Source organism: Martes martes, assembly GCF_963455335.1.
Source record: "Martes martes genome assembly, chromosome: X".
Classification (NCBI taxonomy): Eukaryota; Metazoa; Chordata; class Mammalia; order Carnivora; family Mustelidae; genus Martes; species Martes martes.
The window spans coordinates 36780073-36797570 of NC_137897.1; the positions used below are offsets into that span (position 1 = coordinate 36780073).

The 17498-nt window shown below is 42.8% G+C and overlaps 1 protein-coding gene across 2 annotated transcripts in view; it reads right to left on the reverse strand.

The window, feature by feature from the left end:
• The window catches only part of MAOB (monoamine oxidase B), a 103601-nt gene that overhangs the window by 25237 nt on the left and 60866 nt on the right, over window positions 1–17498 (reverse strand). For both annotated transcript variants that reach the window (XM_080795129.1, XM_080795130.1), the window contains exons 4-5: window positions 3887–3991; window positions 3054–3145 (exon numbers count right to left, since the gene is read on the reverse strand). In XM_080795129.1, coding sequence (XP_080651255.1) covers window positions 3054–3145; window positions 3887–3991 — 197 coding nt within the window. The remainder of the gene's footprint in view (window positions 1–3053; window positions 3146–3886; window positions 3992–17498) is intronic.

Below are 17498 nucleotides of genomic sequence, written 5' to 3' on the forward strand. Positions count from 1 at the left end.
AAGGTCAAGGAAGCTAGTGCAATAATATTTTCATGTTCTTTGCCCTGTTGACTTTTTAAAAGATAAATGTTATTATCTTTTTCTACATGAAAAATACATACACATTATATAAAAGTTGGAAAATTCATAAAGTAAAAAGGTGACAGGATGAGTAACTTCCATTTTCCTGCCCCCCCCAAAGATAATCACTGGTTTCATTTTGGGACTTTTCTTTTTGGTTATAGGTTTTGAAAAGTGTATTTACATAGCCTTGACCACACTGTAAATGCATCCTGTTTCTGAAAAACACATTTTATTTGTCATTTGTTTTATTTTATTGTATTTTGAAAAACACTTTTTCAATGATGGTAACTGAAAGACTGGTCAACATTGTTCTCTGAATCTATGATTGTGCTTCAGTTTCAGTAACTATAGGTTGGATATTTTGGGGATTACTTCTTTAAAACCAGAAAATGAGAGCATGTAGATCTTGCATAGGGAAAGTTAAAAATTAACCTTGTGTTCACATAATCTCAACATTTCAGAATGTTTTATTTTGTCAGCCAACAACCTAGAATACTCACTAAGGGCGCAGGGGCGGGTGGTGGGCCTAGGCCAAGAACTATGGTAGAAGAATTCAGATCTCTATAATCCCAAAGTAATATAATTAGTCCTAGCTTCAAGGGGCTTCAAAACTCTCTGAAGAGAAAAGAGTTCCCTGAATTTATGAAAAGCTTTTCATAATGGAAGTTCTAAGACAAATGCAGATAATTAAATACTTACTATGTTTACAAAATCTAATGTATAGAATTTAAAATATTGAAATTGTATAACAATAAAAATAAGTTATAATTACAAACTGCACTCTCAAAAAAGGTGGTAAATAGCTAAAGTATTTAAAAAGATATAATTAATAACAGGCATTAATTTTTTGACAGTAATACGGTTTTACTCTTCCAGAATTGGTTGCTTTCAAAAGTTGAAGTCCTAGGAAAAGCACAAAGATGTTTATCACAGAGTATTATATAATAATGATAATTACAAAACCTGGAAGTAACCAGAATGTCCAAGAGGATGATGATGAATAAATATATCACAGTAGTCACTTCCCATGAAATGTTCTGCAACTATAAAATAATAATATTTGATGATGCATTTTCGATGATATGGATAAATGTTTGCACCGTAATTTTTTTTTAATTTGTGTTGTTGGGGGACTGGCATTATTTTTTTTAAGGATTTTATTTATTTATTTGACAGACAGAGATCACAAGTAGGCAGAGAGGCAGGCAGAGAGAGAGAGAGAAGCAGGCTCCCGCTGAGCAGAGAGCCCGATCCCAGGGGCTCGATCCCAGGACCCTGGGATCATGACCTGAGCCGAAGACAGAGGCTTTAACCCACTGAGCCACCCAGGTGCCCCTTTGCACTGTAATATTAAGTGTTAAAAAACATTGTGATGGATGTCCATTGTTTTTGCACTGCATATACGGTTTCCTTTTTAAAAAGGAGATCATGTATCATCCTGTATATACTCAATGACAGCCTGCTTTTCTATGTGTTAAACATTATGAATTTTTTAAGCTATTAAATATTTCTCTACAACATGATTTTTAAAAAATTTTATTTATTTATTTGAGAGGAAGAGAGAGAGAAAGCATGAGTGGGTGAGAGGCAGAGGGAGAGGGAGAAGCAGACTCCCTGCTGAACAGGGAACCTGATGTGGGGCTCGATCCTAGGACACCAGGATCATGACCTGAGCCGAAGGCAGATGCTTAGTAGACTGAGCCACCCAGACACCCTTTATAACATGATTTTAAAAGACTGTAGAGCATTCCATTTTTTGGTGCCTCATTATTAACTTAATCAATTTTTTATTTTTGGACATTTAGATTTTCCTTTTTAAAAAGAATGCTTTGAATTTCCTTCTTTCCTTTTCTCTCCCTCCCCTCTCCCTGGTTGCCTTTCTCTCTCTTCCTTTCTTTCTCCTTCTTAAGCTAAGTTCTAAAAATTTGAATTTATATATCAAGAAGTATGTAAATTTCATGTTTTTAAGATTTATTTATCTTAGAGAGAGAGTGAGCAGGGGGAAAGGCAGTGGGAAATGGAGAGAGAATCTCAAGCAGACTCTGTGCTAAGCCTGACGCGGGGCTCCTTTTCACCACCCTGAGATCATGACCTGAGTTGAAACCTAAGAGTCAGACACTTAACCGACTGTGCCACCCAGACACCCTATAAATATTGCATCTTTTGACTGTTTCCATTATCTTAAATTCAGAGATTCCTAAAAACTTGTTCTTATTCTTAGTTCTCAGTGTCCACCTCCCCTCCCTAATGCCGAAAGAATGAATTCATCAACCCCAGAGCTAGACATACTCTCAACTAATGCTGTTGAGCATCATAGGACCATCTCCCTGAACTTGGCTTCCATTTCTCTTACTCTGTTTACCACAAATTCACTATGCGCTGGGACCCTTACAATCCTTTCCTTTTTTCCTGCTGTCCAAGAGCAGTGAAGCCTCTCTATGTCATCTTGTCTCTGTCTCCTCCACAATTTGTAGCCAGTTCCCAGCTCTGCCAACCAGAATTTAATGCATGACTCATGAACACCTGCTCTCAAAGCTACATGTTTTTTGCTAAAGGGGAGCGGTTAGTCCAGCCATGTGTGTTTCCTCTACAACTGTGAATTATCGAGAGAACTTCTCTAGAAGTTCCTGTTCAAGCCCTTGAAGAGTTACCCACCATCCCATAACATGTTTCAAATGCATACGCTAATGCACCATCTCTACACTTGACCACCGGGGAGGCTGACAATCTTTAAGTTGTTCTATAGAAGATGGTGGCACGTTCGGGTTTGTTTTGAGGACTTGATTGGGCAATACTACCTTTGTGATGCATCACTCTTTCAAAGATGTATAGACATCATTGGGACAGAATCTGGTTTCAACAGTTTTTAGCATTCCACCTGGCCAAATGGTATGGTTTTAGACACAAAGCAGTTCTGAACCCGCTGAATGGCACCGCTAAATAAACTTGAGAGATGGTCACAGTAAATGCCTGTGCTTAATGGGTCTTACTCTGTCCAGCAGATCTTGTCCAGCAGCTCCTTCATTGTCATGTTGTCCCACTCCTCCGCAAGGGGTGCCTTCCATGGGGCGTCACTGGGTATCTACAGTCCGACAGGGATTCAGAGATGAAAAATGAATGTAATTTTCCATTTCAAATAACTATTTCAAGAGTACCAGAAACTCCAGTTGAAGAAGGAAAATGTAAGCTTTCCAAATTCCCCCATTCATGATTTTCACAACACGATGTTGTCGGTGTAGCTTTCCCATTATAGACGTATATCACTGCATCCATATTGAATTTATGGTAACACTTCCTGCACAATAAATGGAGGCTATGATGAAATGGGGCCGTATCCAAATATCGATCACTAAGTTACTCATTTAGAGAGAACATTCATAAATTCAGCTCTTTAACACGGGTCAGACAGCTATACCAAATGCTGCCTAAACGGGTCTTTCAGGTCAAGCTCTGTGTGTGCTTACTTATGGGCTGCAGGGTTGAGCAAGATGGCGACACAAAGACCTTAGAAGACTTATTCTGCTCTGTTGTGAGGATTTTCTAAATTAGAAACATCATTCCAGGAAGGCTACGTGATGTATGATCTTCTCCCCACCCTGCTACCCCCACCACCGGTGGTATAAGACCAGTGGTCTGCTGGACATCTCATTCTTTGAGCAGTTAAAAACCGGTTCATTCACTCATTTCCTAAATCTTTACTGAGAGATATTATGCACTAGACAACACGCTAGGCATTGCTGATACCCTGTCCCTTCTTTCTTTGAAGGACTAAACTTATTATGAAAAATACAAATGTAGTCAAAGAAGGATTATTAAGCTTTACCTCTCGCCCCATGGCATCCATCGTCCTCCAGAGGTTGTTATGATCCAGGTACACAATTGGGTTCCACACAGGTGGGAAGGGGCCGCTGAAGGGGTATGATTTGCCCTGTGAGATACAAGGTATTTTCATTTGTTTATTTATTTACTTATTAAGATTTTATTTATTTGAGAGAGAGAGAGAGAGAACTTGAGTGAAGGGGCAGAGGGAAGAAAGAGAGAGAATCTCAAGGAGACTCGCTGCTGAGGGTGGAGGCGGACCTGGGGCTTGATCCCACGACCCCAAGACCATGATCCAAGCCAAAACCCAGAGCTGGATGATCAACTGACTGAGCCAGGCAGGTGCCCCAACACTGGAGTCTTTTCTAAAAGGGGACACTTACTACAATGTAAAAATAGTTAAATGTCTGCAAGCAAAATGATGTTACTCTTTAATATATGATATACACTTACATGTTTTATTTATTTATTATTTATTTATTAAAGATTTGTATTTATTTGTGAGGAAAACTTATTTATTTGCGAGAGAAATTCTCAGTTTTAATCTCTAAGGTGGTAAATACAGATAGAGTCACATGAGCAAAGGCTACTTGAGGTTCTCAATAATTTTTTGAAGAATGTGAAAGCGCTTATACATAGCAAACAGGACGTGCTCATTAAATAGACATTGCTAACGGTTTCGTGATCATCATAAATGTCCTCTCATTTACACAACCACTTCTTACCTATAAATCCACATCCACATTTTCAATTAATTATCTTTGGATAAATTCTCAGAATCAAAATTCTTGGCCTGAAGATTTATGTTTGATTTTTTGTTTTCTTTTATATTCTTAAAAATTAAAAAAAAATTCATGGCTCTAAAAGATATATATATATAAAAGACATCCTATCCAAGAAAAATAAAACACACGTTTTCTTCAAATACACACAGAAAAATCCCCTGGTTGAATCACATAAAGAAAAAGACAAGACAGGTACTACAAATTAAAGAAGACGGAAATTCAACCAAGTATATTATCCAATCACAATGATACAAAACTAAAGCCCAACACTAAAACGGAACTGGAAAACCTACAATGTAAATATTAAGTATTTAATATGTAAATATTAAACAGCACACTACTGCCCAAGCAATGGGCCAAGTAAGAAATTAAAGAGGTAATCAAAATATGTCTCAGAGCAAAAGATAAAGAACACATGCTATTCCAAAACCTATGGGGTGCAGCAAAAGCAGATGTTTGAGTGAAATCTATGCTATATATGCTTTTTTTTTTTTAGAGGAAAAGGGTTCAAATAAACACCTTAACATGACACCACAAGGAACTAGAAAAAGAAGAAACTTAGCTGAAATTTCAGAGGAAGGAAATAACAAAGAAAGATCAGAAGTAAACAAAACAGAGAACAGAATAAACAGTAGCATAACATTGAAAGTCATGACCAGTTTTTTAAATAAATAAATAAATAAATAAGTAAACAAAAAATGGCAATGCTTTAACTACTAAGCAAAAAAAAAAAAATTCGATAATAGATTATTAGCAACAATTATACGCTCAAAAATCAGATCACTTAGAAAACCAGATCGTTCCTAAAACTGCACAAGGTCCTAAGACTGAATCATCATCAATTTTGAATCCAAGAAATAGGAAATCTTAGACTGGTAATGAGAAGGAAAGTTGAATGAGGATTCAAAATCTTGCAGCCCAGAAAAGCCCAAGACCCCATGGTCTCATTGGTGAATTCCACCAAACATTAAAAAAAAAATGACAATCTTTATCAGCATCTTACAGATAACGGAATAGAGGGAACACATTCAGAATCTTTCTAGGAGGCCCCTATTACCCCGATACCAAAGCCAGATAAAAACAAAGATAAGAAAGCCTAGTTTGTCCCATGTAAGTATTGCTACTTGGATACTCTTTTGACCCCCTCTGCATGATGAATGTTTCTCCACCCCCTCACTTTCAATCTGCAGGAGGCTTTGTGTCCAAAATGAGTCTCTTGTAGGCAGCTTATGTTTGGCTACATAAAGCAGACTTGTTGAACACCAGCGACGGACCCGACGGTCACGTGACCTCATTTTGTAGCCCATGAGCCTCGCGGACTCAGTAAAGACATCGGAAATCTGCCTGCTGGATGCCCCAGTTAGTGAGCAGGTGAGCAGCTCTCAGAAGCCGGCTGGCTGGGGGACGCCCCCCTCATTCCCATCACCTCCAATGCTCCAGATGGCCTGCTCTCCTCCTGACTCTGGTTCTCTGGAGGCAGAGACCCCACATCCTGATCTCTGTCCCATCTAGGAAGTCCCTTTGGCATTTTACTCCTGGTGTCTGCCAGGAGACAGGTGGCGTGGCCCTTCTTAGATCCAGCTCCTCGAGAGCGACCTTTTCCTCTCAGGAGGTCTTCTCCGCTGCTCATGGGAATCTTGCCCCTCCTCCCTGTGGGGAGTCGGAGCAGACCGTCCAGCCCTCCAGAACTCAGCCATTTTTATGGTTATTGGCAAGGACGATGCTTAGGGCATAGACAAATTTGTGGAGGACCGAGCTTTACTTTCAATCTCTATTTTCAGTTTGGAAGAAAAGACATAAAATCTCACCCATGGGGGAGAAAGGACGGAAGTCTTGTCAACTCTATGTAGCAAATGGCTTTCTTCCTCTGTTCATGTGTTCACTTTTTTTTTGTTGTTTTTTTGAGAGGGAGAGAGCAGTGTAGCGGAAGGCAGAGAAAATCGTAAGCAGACTCCACACCCAGCAGAGCCCGGTGCTCTGCTCAATGTCATGACCCTGAGATCATGACCTGAGCAGAAATTCAGAAGTCAGACGCTTAACCGACTGAGCCACCCAGAGTGGGGGACCCATTCACATTTCTAAGCACCATGAGTCGGCATGGACACGGTCTTCTGACTGCATCGCTGCATGGTGAAGCTGGAGGGAGGGGCAGACAGTGGCAAAGGTTTTGGAACCAGCCAGTAGCCCAGGAGCACAGGAAAGGCTTGGAATTGTCCATGTAGGGAGAAATGGGGAAGATGCGGGCAGTGATGGCCAAGATATTAGGCAAAGCCCCACAGGAATAATAACAAACGAGATGACAGCTAACACAGAATGTGTACTCTGTTTAGTATTTGTTTGGTGCACTTTACATGTGTGGATTCCTTGATCTGCACAATGACCCTTTCAGTTGGTGAAACTGAGGCAGATGAAATAACGATCATCTGCTTAAGGTCGCATAACTAATAAGCGGCAGCAGGATTTAAATTCAGGCACACAAAGGCCAGTACTCTGGATCAGGAAGCTTCCCAGCCTCTTTTTCTTTGTTAAGTTTTATTTATTTGACAGAGATCAGAAGTAGGCAGAGAGGCAGGCAGAGAGAAAGGGGGAAGCAGGCTCCCCGCTGAGCAGAGCCCGATGTGGGGCTCGATCCCAGGACCCTGAGATCATGACCCGAGCTGAAGGCAGAGGCTTTAACACACTGAGCCACCCAGGCACCCCCAGCCTCTTAACAGTAACTAGGAAACATCACAGGGCTAAGACTTTTCATTAAGTTATTTAATTTAATTCTTACAACAACCCAGTGAGTAAACTGCTAATTATAGGTTTCATTTTACCAGTGAGTTCTGAAGCACAGAGAAGCTGAGTAACTTGTTCAACGTCACACAGCTTGTATGCAGTGGGAAGAGAATTTAACCTCAGGTTTGTGTATTCGGGGCTCAAGCTCTTACTTAGGTCTCTGCTGTACGAGCCACTGCCCAGTTGATTTAAAGAAGGTCTCCAGGGGTGTCAGGGTGGGTGAGTCAGTTAAGCATCTGCCTTCGGCTCAGGTCGTGATCCCAGGGTCCTGGGATGGAGTCCTGCATTGGGCTCCCTGCTCAGCGGGGAGCCTGCTTCTCCCTCTGCCTGCCTGTCTCCCTGCTTGTGCTCTCTCTCTGTCTCTCTGACAAATAAATAAATGAAATCTATAAAAAAAATACAAAGAAGGTCTCTGGAAGGCCATTTCCATCTGGAAACCACTTGAGATTCTCAAACCAGGTAGAAGCTAATGATGCACTCAATGACCAGCCAGATCTTTCCTGTGGCTGTCCCTCCCGTTCTCAGGCAAGGAGCAGCCCAGCCCATCTGCAAATGGCTGCCGTGTCAGCCCGTTCCCTCATTCATTCAAGTAGTCCCTGAGCACCTCCCACGTGCCTGTCACTCTTTTTCTCCTCCGGGGGCAGAGTTGTGAGCCAAGCGAGCCACAACAGACAACAGTGCCTGCTCTCCGGGGAACTTACCTTCTAATAGGTGAAAGCAAAGTAAACTAAACTAACAAACCAGGCATTAAACAAAAGAAATAAGACAATCACATAGAGTATTAGAAGGTGATAGGAGCTATGAAGAAAGAGAGCTGGAAAGACAAAGAAGAAGTGTTGGTGGCTTGGGGTTGATTTTTTAAAAAGATATTATTTATTTATTTGAGAAAGAGAGAGCATGAGATGGGGGTGGGAGGAGTCGAGGGAGAGAGAGAAGCACACTCCCGATTAAGCAGGGAGCCCAATGCCGGGCTTGATCCCAGGATCCTGGGATCATGACCTGAGCTAAAGGCAGATGCTTAATCCACTGAGCCATCCAGGCACCGCTGGGGTTGACTGCAATTTTAAATAAGGCAGTCAAAGAAGGCCTCCCTGAGAAGGTGACATTTGAGGGAAAGGATAAGAGAGGACAGAGAGGGAACCATGAGATTGCCTAGGCGGGGATGGTGCTTCCAGCAGAGGCCCCAGCAAGCATCCTGGGGTGGGTGTATGAATGAACTTCACAAGGAACAGGAAGGAGGCCAGCTCCGTCTTCTCCCTTCTACAGGTGTGTGCCCTTGCTCACTGGATGAAATTCGGGCTCCTGAGCCCATTTCTCAAGGTGGCTGCCAAGGAGATGGCCTCTATGCTCTGGTCAGGGGGACAAGTTACCCTGATCTCAGCGGCCCATTGGTCACCACTGCATTATTGGGCTGCTTCCCTTGAAGGTCCTTTCCCTTCAGATCTCCATCAGTACAAAGCTTAAACTACTCTCTATGCCCAGCTCCAGTCACTTGCTTCGAGAAGCCTTCCGAGATTCACCCCACTTCCAATCAGTGCACTAAATATAAAGTTCACTCCATTTTGAGCCCCTGCCATATTAGCTTGGACCTACCCGCATTATCTTGATAGCATTCTCTAAGTGTTCCACATCAGTATCTCTTCTCTTTCCAGCCCCTTTGGGAAAGGAATCAATCATTTCCATCCTCCCACAACGTGTAAGAATGTAATCTATTCGATCAGTGTTTGATAAGCTTTGGAGGATTGGATGGATGAATGGACCAGACCAGACGAACAGAGCTGTAGACTGAATGTTTGTGTGTCTCCCCTACGCCCCCCAAAATTCATAGCCATGTGTGATGGTACGAGGAGATGGGGCCTTTGGGAAGTCATGGGGCCAGGTGGGTTCTGCCCTCATGGGTGAGCACAAGGCCCTTATAAAAGAGACTCTGGAGAGCTTCTGTGGCTTGAGACTCACGGAATCTGCTGGCACCTTGATCTTGGACTTTCCAGCCTTTAGAACTGTAAGAAATAAGCTTCTGTTGCTTATAAGCCATGCAGTCTCTGGTATTCTGTGATAGCAGCCCGACCTAAGGCAAATCATGTAAAAATAAGAGGACTTCTTTAGGGTCTGAGACAGAAGTGTGTTTTTAAAAAATTAATGGCTGACGTAACTTCTGAATTCAGGGTGAAGAAGGAGCCCTGGAATGTCTTTTTTTTTTTAAGCTTTGGTATAGTTATTTAGCAGAGAGAGAGAGCACAAGCAGGGGGAGCAGCTGAGGGAGAGGGAGAAGCAGGCTCCCCGCTGAGCAGAGAACCTGACGTATGGTTCGATCCCAGGACTGGAAGGCAGACACTTAACCGACTGAGCCACCCAGCCCTGGAATGTCTTAAGAAACATAAATTCATTGACTACTTGAGTAGAAAGGAACTTCAGGTTTTAATCTCGGCCCAGTCAGCACGGACCTACTGTCATGGAGAGAAGCTTCCTGCCCAAGCTGCTGCATCGAGGTGACCTCCAGATCACTATCTAAGGTCACTTCCTTGGAAAGAAGTGTTCAGTATCCGTACTGATGGTAGCCGACTGACTTCTGCAGGGAGCGAAACAAGAGGAAGTAGTTTCAAAAGCGAGTTCCTTTTCTGGAGTCCAGTTGTGTTGCGTTCGGTGTGGTCAGCATCATCTGTAACCTAGACCTTGCCAACGTCCTATGTCAGGCAGGCAGTTGCTAGTCCTCCTTGAAGATGGGAATTCATGGTGCTCAGAGTGCAGAGTGGCTGAGCCCATATTCAATGTCTCCCAATGGAAGATCCATCTTTCTTCAGCAGATGGGCTTCCAGAGCCTCCCATGCTGTCTCCAATGGTCTTCACCAAGAGCCTGAGATCCTCCACAGACAGCACAACTATCCTCTTGTACAATATCGTTGTTTGCTACATTTCTGTGTTTTCACTACTAGCTGAAATGGCCCTTCAGGGAGTCCAGTGAAATTTCCTGATTCATTCCATTGTTTTTCTCTACCTGCCTCCCCATCACTGTCAGTGGTCAGAGACCAATAATCCATTCATCTGTGAAACCACAGAGTGTCTAAAGTCAGTTGCTTAGAGTAAATATCACCCTCGACTCCTCTCTTTTTCTCCCAGCCATATAGAATCAGTCATCAAACACTGCCGGTTATACATCAAGATGTATCTAAAATCCGACCATGTCTCACCTCCTTTACTGTTACCTCCCTGGTCCAAGCCACTATCAGCCCTGGCCCTGATTACTGCATTATCTTCCCAAATTCTCTCCCTGCTTTCCACTTTTGGCCCCCAGGGTCTCCTAGCAGCGAGAATGAGCTTTAAAACATATAACTAGAGCATGTCACTCTCCTGACCGAATTCTTCCAATGGCTTTCCATTATGCTTACCAGAAAGCCAAGGTCCTTACCATGGTCAACGAGAATTGCATACTTCTATTTCCTCATCTACCACCTTCCTCCCTTTATTCAGATCACACTGGCCTCTTTGCTGGTCTTTAAACACACAAAGGAAGGTTCAGGGTAGTAGAGGGAAGGGGCAGGTGTAAACCAGTGCTCCTGCTCTGTTAGGATGGGGTGAGGTACAGTGGGGAAGCAGAACTGCTCTGGGAAAGAACAGCTCTCTCCCAGGTGTAGGTGTGAGTTATTATTAGAGAAGACTCCTACATCATCTCCAGGCCCAAGAAAGAGCCATACACCCTACTCCTTAAGCACAGTGCCTTTTACAATCATGCACTCCTTTGCATGAAGCAACTGCTTGATTTAATTAGACATGCCCAGTAACAACTCCCTTTTGGTGGGCACTCGCCATGTGTGTGGTATTTCATGTATATCATTCTTAATCCTTACAAATATTTTGTGAGATAGGTACTGCTATTAACTTTATTTATTTATTTATTTATTTATTTGAAAGAGAGAGAGAGAGAGAACATGCGAACTGAGGGGAGGGGCAGAGAGAAAGGGAGAGAGAGAATCTTAAGCAGGCTCCACGCTCAACATGGAGCCTGAGGTGGGGCTGGATCTTGTGACCCTGAGATCATGACCTGTTCCAGAAATCAAGTCGGGTGCTCTACCAACTGAGCCACCCAGGCACCACAGCCCTATTTTTGAATAACGGCTTTTTGAAGGTATCATTCACCTATCCTAAAATTAATCCTTTTTATTGTGGTAAAATACACATAACACAAAATTACAATTTTAACTTTCTTTAAGTATACAGTTCAGTGTCATTAAGGACACTCACAGTGTTATGCAACCAACCCCACTACCCATTTTCAGAACATTTTCTCCATCCCAAACAGAAACTTCATACCCACTGAACACTAACTCTTCATTTTCCCCTCCCATTAGGTTCTAGTAGCCTCTATTCCACTTTCTCTTTTTATGAATGTGCCTATTCTAGATAACTCTGTAAGTGGATTTTGTGTCTTAATTTATTTCAGGTAGCATAGTGTTTTCCGGGTTCATCCATGTTGTAACATGTATCAGAATTTCCTTCCTTTTTAAGGCTCTTTTTTAAGAGCCATTTCTGTGAGTCAGGTGGCAAGGTTCTATACCAGCCCATTGTATGGGCAGACCATGTCTTAGTTATCCATTCATTTGTTGATGGACATTTGGGTTGTTTTCACTTTTTGGCTATTAGAGGAATGCTCTAGGAACATTTGTGTATTGATCCATTTTAGAGATGAAGAGAGTGAGTTTTAGGATAAATGACTTTCCCAGGATCACAGAGTTAATGAGTTGTGCTTAAAGTCAAGCTAGTTCCCCTGCTCAGGCTACCGCTCATGCAGCAGGAGATCCAAGATCCGGATGGTCCCCAGTGCACAGGCAATGGCAGGCACCAACATGGCCCACCTCATCGCCATTCCACTCTGCTAGCTTACATGTAATTTAACTTTAAAAGCCTTAGGCAGCAAGACAAAGCAAAGGGTAACTACCAAATTAGAACTAACATTGTATTTAGCCAAATGATGAAGAGAATCAAAATCGTCTTACTGATAGGCTTGGACGGGTCCAAGAAAAATCTCTAAGCATCATAATTTTAAGGGCTACTGACACTTGGGCAATTTCTTCTTTTACTCAGTAAAAATCTATTCACTACAAGGTATGAAACAGCCACTGCCTAGTGCTCTGAAGAGAAAGAAATGAAATAACACACAGTCCCAGGGAGTTCCAAAGTCTAGCTGGAGAAGCGGGGTCACGGAAGCAGAGAATTACTGCACCATGATTATAACGTGGCACGTGGCTAGCCTCATGGTGTCACTTGGCTAAATGGCTGCATCTGGCAAAGGCCCCTGGTGGAACCCTGAGTCTCTGCCCAGGTCCATTCTGTTAGCCGAATGGCAAGGTCTACAGAAGTCCCAATAAGTGAAGCTTGGCCTAGAATTACTGAAGATAAGAGTGCCCTATCCAGTAGCTCCTGGGGTGGATGTTGTGATAAGCTTGCCCATATCCTCATTCAGAAGCAAGGGATTTATTTCTTCAGCTGCTAGCATTATTACTGGCAGGAAGCCCTTGGTTCTTAGCCCCCTTCAGGGATTACCCCAGCTGCGAAAAACCCACTTCATCCAAGGTTACACCACCTTTGCTGGGGAACTCACTTCCAACAACGGAATGATATGAGGGTATCTAGTTCTTGTCCTTCTGCCCCACTCAGGACAGCTCTGGAAGGTCGTCCCATCTTTGTAATTCCTTGCAAGGTTGGTTGAGGCTTCCGTTGAGAGAGAGAGAGAGAGAGAGAGCAAGCGCAAAGCGAGGACACGCTGAGCAGGGAGCCCAATGGGACGCTCGATCCCAGGACTCTGGGATCATGACCTGAGCCGAAAGCAGATGCTTAACTGACTGAGCCACCCAGGCGTCCCTTGAGGCTTCCACTGAAACTACATCACAGTCTGACTTCCTCTGTGGCTCTTGCCCTCCTATCCAAGCTGTTGATCCCCAAGGCACTCCCTCATATTACTTCCTGCAGGCTAATCTCATGAAAAACGTCTAGAACCGAGCACAGTGGGACCTCATTTGAGAATAGGGGTTTTCTGGAAGTAGGATTAGTAGGGAGGTCTCAATCTTTTTCCCCATGATCCTCACCAGTGACTTGTTGCAGGAAATGGGAAATATAGCAATAGCGGCCACAAATGTACTCAGATAGGTTTACGGACCGAAAGGGAGAAACTGAGAGCAGAAAGTTTGTAGCAAAGCAAAGCTCACTTCTACATCGTAAGTCATAGTTTAAAAATCCCATTAATGTTCATGTGAAGTTTTATGCCAGGAGCCAGCGTTAATTTGCCATCTTAAAAATGTTTGCAAGGAATTAAAAAAAAAAACAACTAAGAAAACTCCTATGACATGTTTTGAGTTATTAAGAAAGAACCTTGGAGTTAAAATCCACATGACCTCCAAATTCCAATGAATCTTAAACAAGTCTTAATATTGAGATCTTCTCTTCTATGTATTCTATGTATTTTTAACATGCTCTGCTAACTGCGTTAGCTTATCCTTAATCTTAGACAAAAGATCACTTTTAGTCTCACTGAAAGACTTCATAGATCCTCCATAAATCATTTACATAAAAGGTAGTTTTCCCAAACCTAATATTCTAGTTCAACTAAGAAATCTAATGTGTTTTTTTTTTCACAGACAAAAACATTAAGTGCTTGTAAAAATAGTCAACATTCAAGAGTTGTAAAATTCCATGCCTGGATAGATATGTTATGGTTTGGAAAATTTCACTACAAAAGTGTGGTACTGTGATAATATATATTTGGTCTTTGTCCTTAATGTCTGGCCTGTAAGACCTTTGGAATTTCCTGAGTGATATGGGTGAGAAGAGGGTCTTTTGTTATTTATAAAAGCCCCTTTAAAACCATATCTGAGGTTATGCTAAGGAAGTGACTCCTGGTGGGCTCCTAGAGCTTCTGGAAGGGAGCTGGTTGCCAGAGGAACCAACCATGTCATTAGACACTTGGAACTTCGTGTCCCTGGACCTCTGGGGAGTGGAAAGTGTCTGCAGATTGATCTAGTCACCATTGGTCAATGATTTAGTCAATCGTGCCTATGTAATGAAACCTCCATAAAAATCCCTAAACAATGGAGTTCAGAGAGCTTCCGGTTTGGTGACCAAAGACACATCCATGTACTGGGAGGCTGGCCCACCCCAAACTCCATGGGGACGGAAGCTCCAGTACTCGCAACCCTTCCGGACCTTGACTGACGTACCAGAAGGCCCGGGACTTACCACTGGCCTCTGAAGTGGGGGTGATTTTATGGGGTTGAGCCCTTAATTTGGGGTTCTATGCCACCTCTGGGTAATTAGTGTTAGAATTAAATTGAATTGTAGTACACCCAGTTGGTTTCTGGAGAGTTAAAGAATTGGTAGATGTGTGAAAAAGGAAAAAAACCCCACATATCTGGTGTCGGAAGCATCATGAGTAAAAATTAGCTCATAGTAGGAGGTAATGTGATTTTTCAGTAATTGAATTATAGGGCAATAAAGAAATAAAACCAAATACAAAAGCCTTAGCAAAAAGGGATATTTGGGGCACTTGGGCGGCTCAGTGGGTTAAGCCGCTGTCTTCGGCTCAGGTCATGATCTCAGGATCCTGGGACCAAGTCCCCCATCTGGCTCTCTGCTCAACAGGGAGCCTGCTTCTCTCTCTCTCTCTCTCTCTCTCTCTGCCTACTTGTGATCTCTCTCTGTCAAATAAATAAATAAATTCTTTTTTTAAAAAAGGGATATTTGGCTTAACCATGATAACTGCAAAGCCTTATTTTATAATATTCAAACACCAGAAATCATTTGAAAAAGATCCATTTCTGTCCCTACATACGTGTCATTAGAGGTAAGAGCACAGCCTGGGATGTTCACCAGGCCATGAGGTAACCACATGAATTCAGACAAGTGACTTCAGTCATACTCACCCGGAGGGACCAAGGGCGAGCCATGCTGAGACGGGCCACTTTGGCATGAACATTATTTTGAGTTAAAAGCAATCCAAACCTAGCTGATTCAGGAAAAGCTATTTACCTCCCCCTCAGCTGCCTGCCTTACCAGAGGCAGGGAACTATTAACAGAGACTCCCTTTTACCTAAGAAACTTAGCTGCATCAAAGGGCAGCCTTGTTTTTCCAAACATCTCCTTTAACCTTCTTCCTAATGGCCTTTCTCCCGTGTGTATGCTCAGACCATTACCCCTCTCTTTAGCTCACAGAAGCTTCATGCTGCCTTGCTGGCTTTGGAATTTCCACGTCTGTGTGGATTCCCCATAAGTACATATGCTATCAAATTTGATTTTCTGCTGTTAATCTGTCTCACGTCAATTTGATTCTTAGTTCAGCTAGAAGGACCATGAAGGGCAGAGGAAATTCTTCGTTCCCAACACATCTTTCTATAATGTGGATATAAAGAGAACCAATGTCACGGTGTCATGGTCAGCAATGAGTGAGACGATATGTATGCATCTCTTACCTGAGTGCCCTGCACATAGTAAATGTAGAAATACGAATGAATATCATCACTACTGTCCTTACACTTTCATTCCACGGAAAGTATTGCCAGCTGTCCTTATCTTGAGCCTCCCACGAAGGGAGGCTCTCCAGACCCTCCATGGGAATCCCACTGTGAGAGTGGCTGATGACCTTGGAGGAGGAAGCACAAAGCTTCCTGCCCTTACAGCATCACTCAGCATGTTGGGAATTACTCGCAGAAAAATCAGGCTCTGACTGCTCATCTCAGCACCCTCCTGTCAGGGAAGGTGCTCATCCAATCACATTCTCTGTCAAGCCCTCTCTGAACTTCCAGGACTGGCTCCTGAACACCAGCCTCAGGAAGCAGCTCTGCCAATCCCCAACAACTGCATCGCTTCCCTAGACCAACTACGGCTTTCCTGGGGTCACAGGTGTTAGACGATGGGTGCACCCCTGGTCTTTCAAACACATTATCCAAATGCTTTTAATGTCCTTAAACTGTATAGAGTAATGAGAAGATGAAAAAGCTTTTTGTAACCTGGGTACAGACATAGTACAATAGAAAAAAAGAGAGAAAGAGAGGGAGGGAGGGAGGAAGGGGAGGGTTGGAGGGAGGGAGAGAGAGAGGGACAGAAAGAGAGAGAAGGAAGGAAGGGAAGGAAGAAGAAAGAGAAATTAGGGCTTTAAAACAAATGCTTTTTCTCAAAATGGGTTATTTCTCAGAAGTCAAATATCATCTTTGGGTTACTAGACTATCATTTTGAAATCTGAAGATGTGTGATCATCTAAGTCTGGAAAAATTGTGTCTGAGTAGCAAATTAGATATAAAAAAATCCCCTCCTAAAGAATTTCTCTGCCACATGAGACACAAACACACACACACACACGTGTGTGTGTGTGTGTGTGTATAGAAAGTCATATATACAGGAAGTCATTTTTTAAAAGATTTTATTTATTTATTTGACAGAGAGATCACAAGTAGGCGGAGAGGCAGGCAGAGAGAAGGGGAAGAAGGCTCCCCAATGAGCAGAGAGCCCGATGCGGGGCTCGATCCCAGGACGCTGAGATCGAGACCTGAGCCAAAGGCAGAGGCTTAACCCACTGAGCCACCCAGGCGCCCCTAGGAAGTCATTTTATATATTATCATATTCACTTTTCATGACCACATTAGGAGGTAGGAACTAATCATTCCACATTATACGCTAGGAACTGAGGTTTCTAGGAAGCAGTAAACTACACATGGTGAAGATCCATAGTGAATTTCCTAAAAGCCCAGAACTCTGACAGAGGCCTGTGACTCCAGACTTAGTCGGTATTTCTCTACAGAGAGGTTCTCACAAGATGGAAATTCAGATCCTTGACTGTCTCTACAACCTGCTCTGTCCTCTCCAGTGTGTAACTCACACAGTTACAAAGTCAGCCTCTGATCAATACTGGCACACATACCAACCTTTCACTCCATACAGTATTTGAGGAAAATGTTTACATTTTCTAATGGTACAAACCAAAATGATGATTCACTTAGATGAGTCAGAAAATTCCCCCAAGAGAAATTCAACGCTTTGAAGGAAGAACTCCATTTTTGAAATAAACTGAAA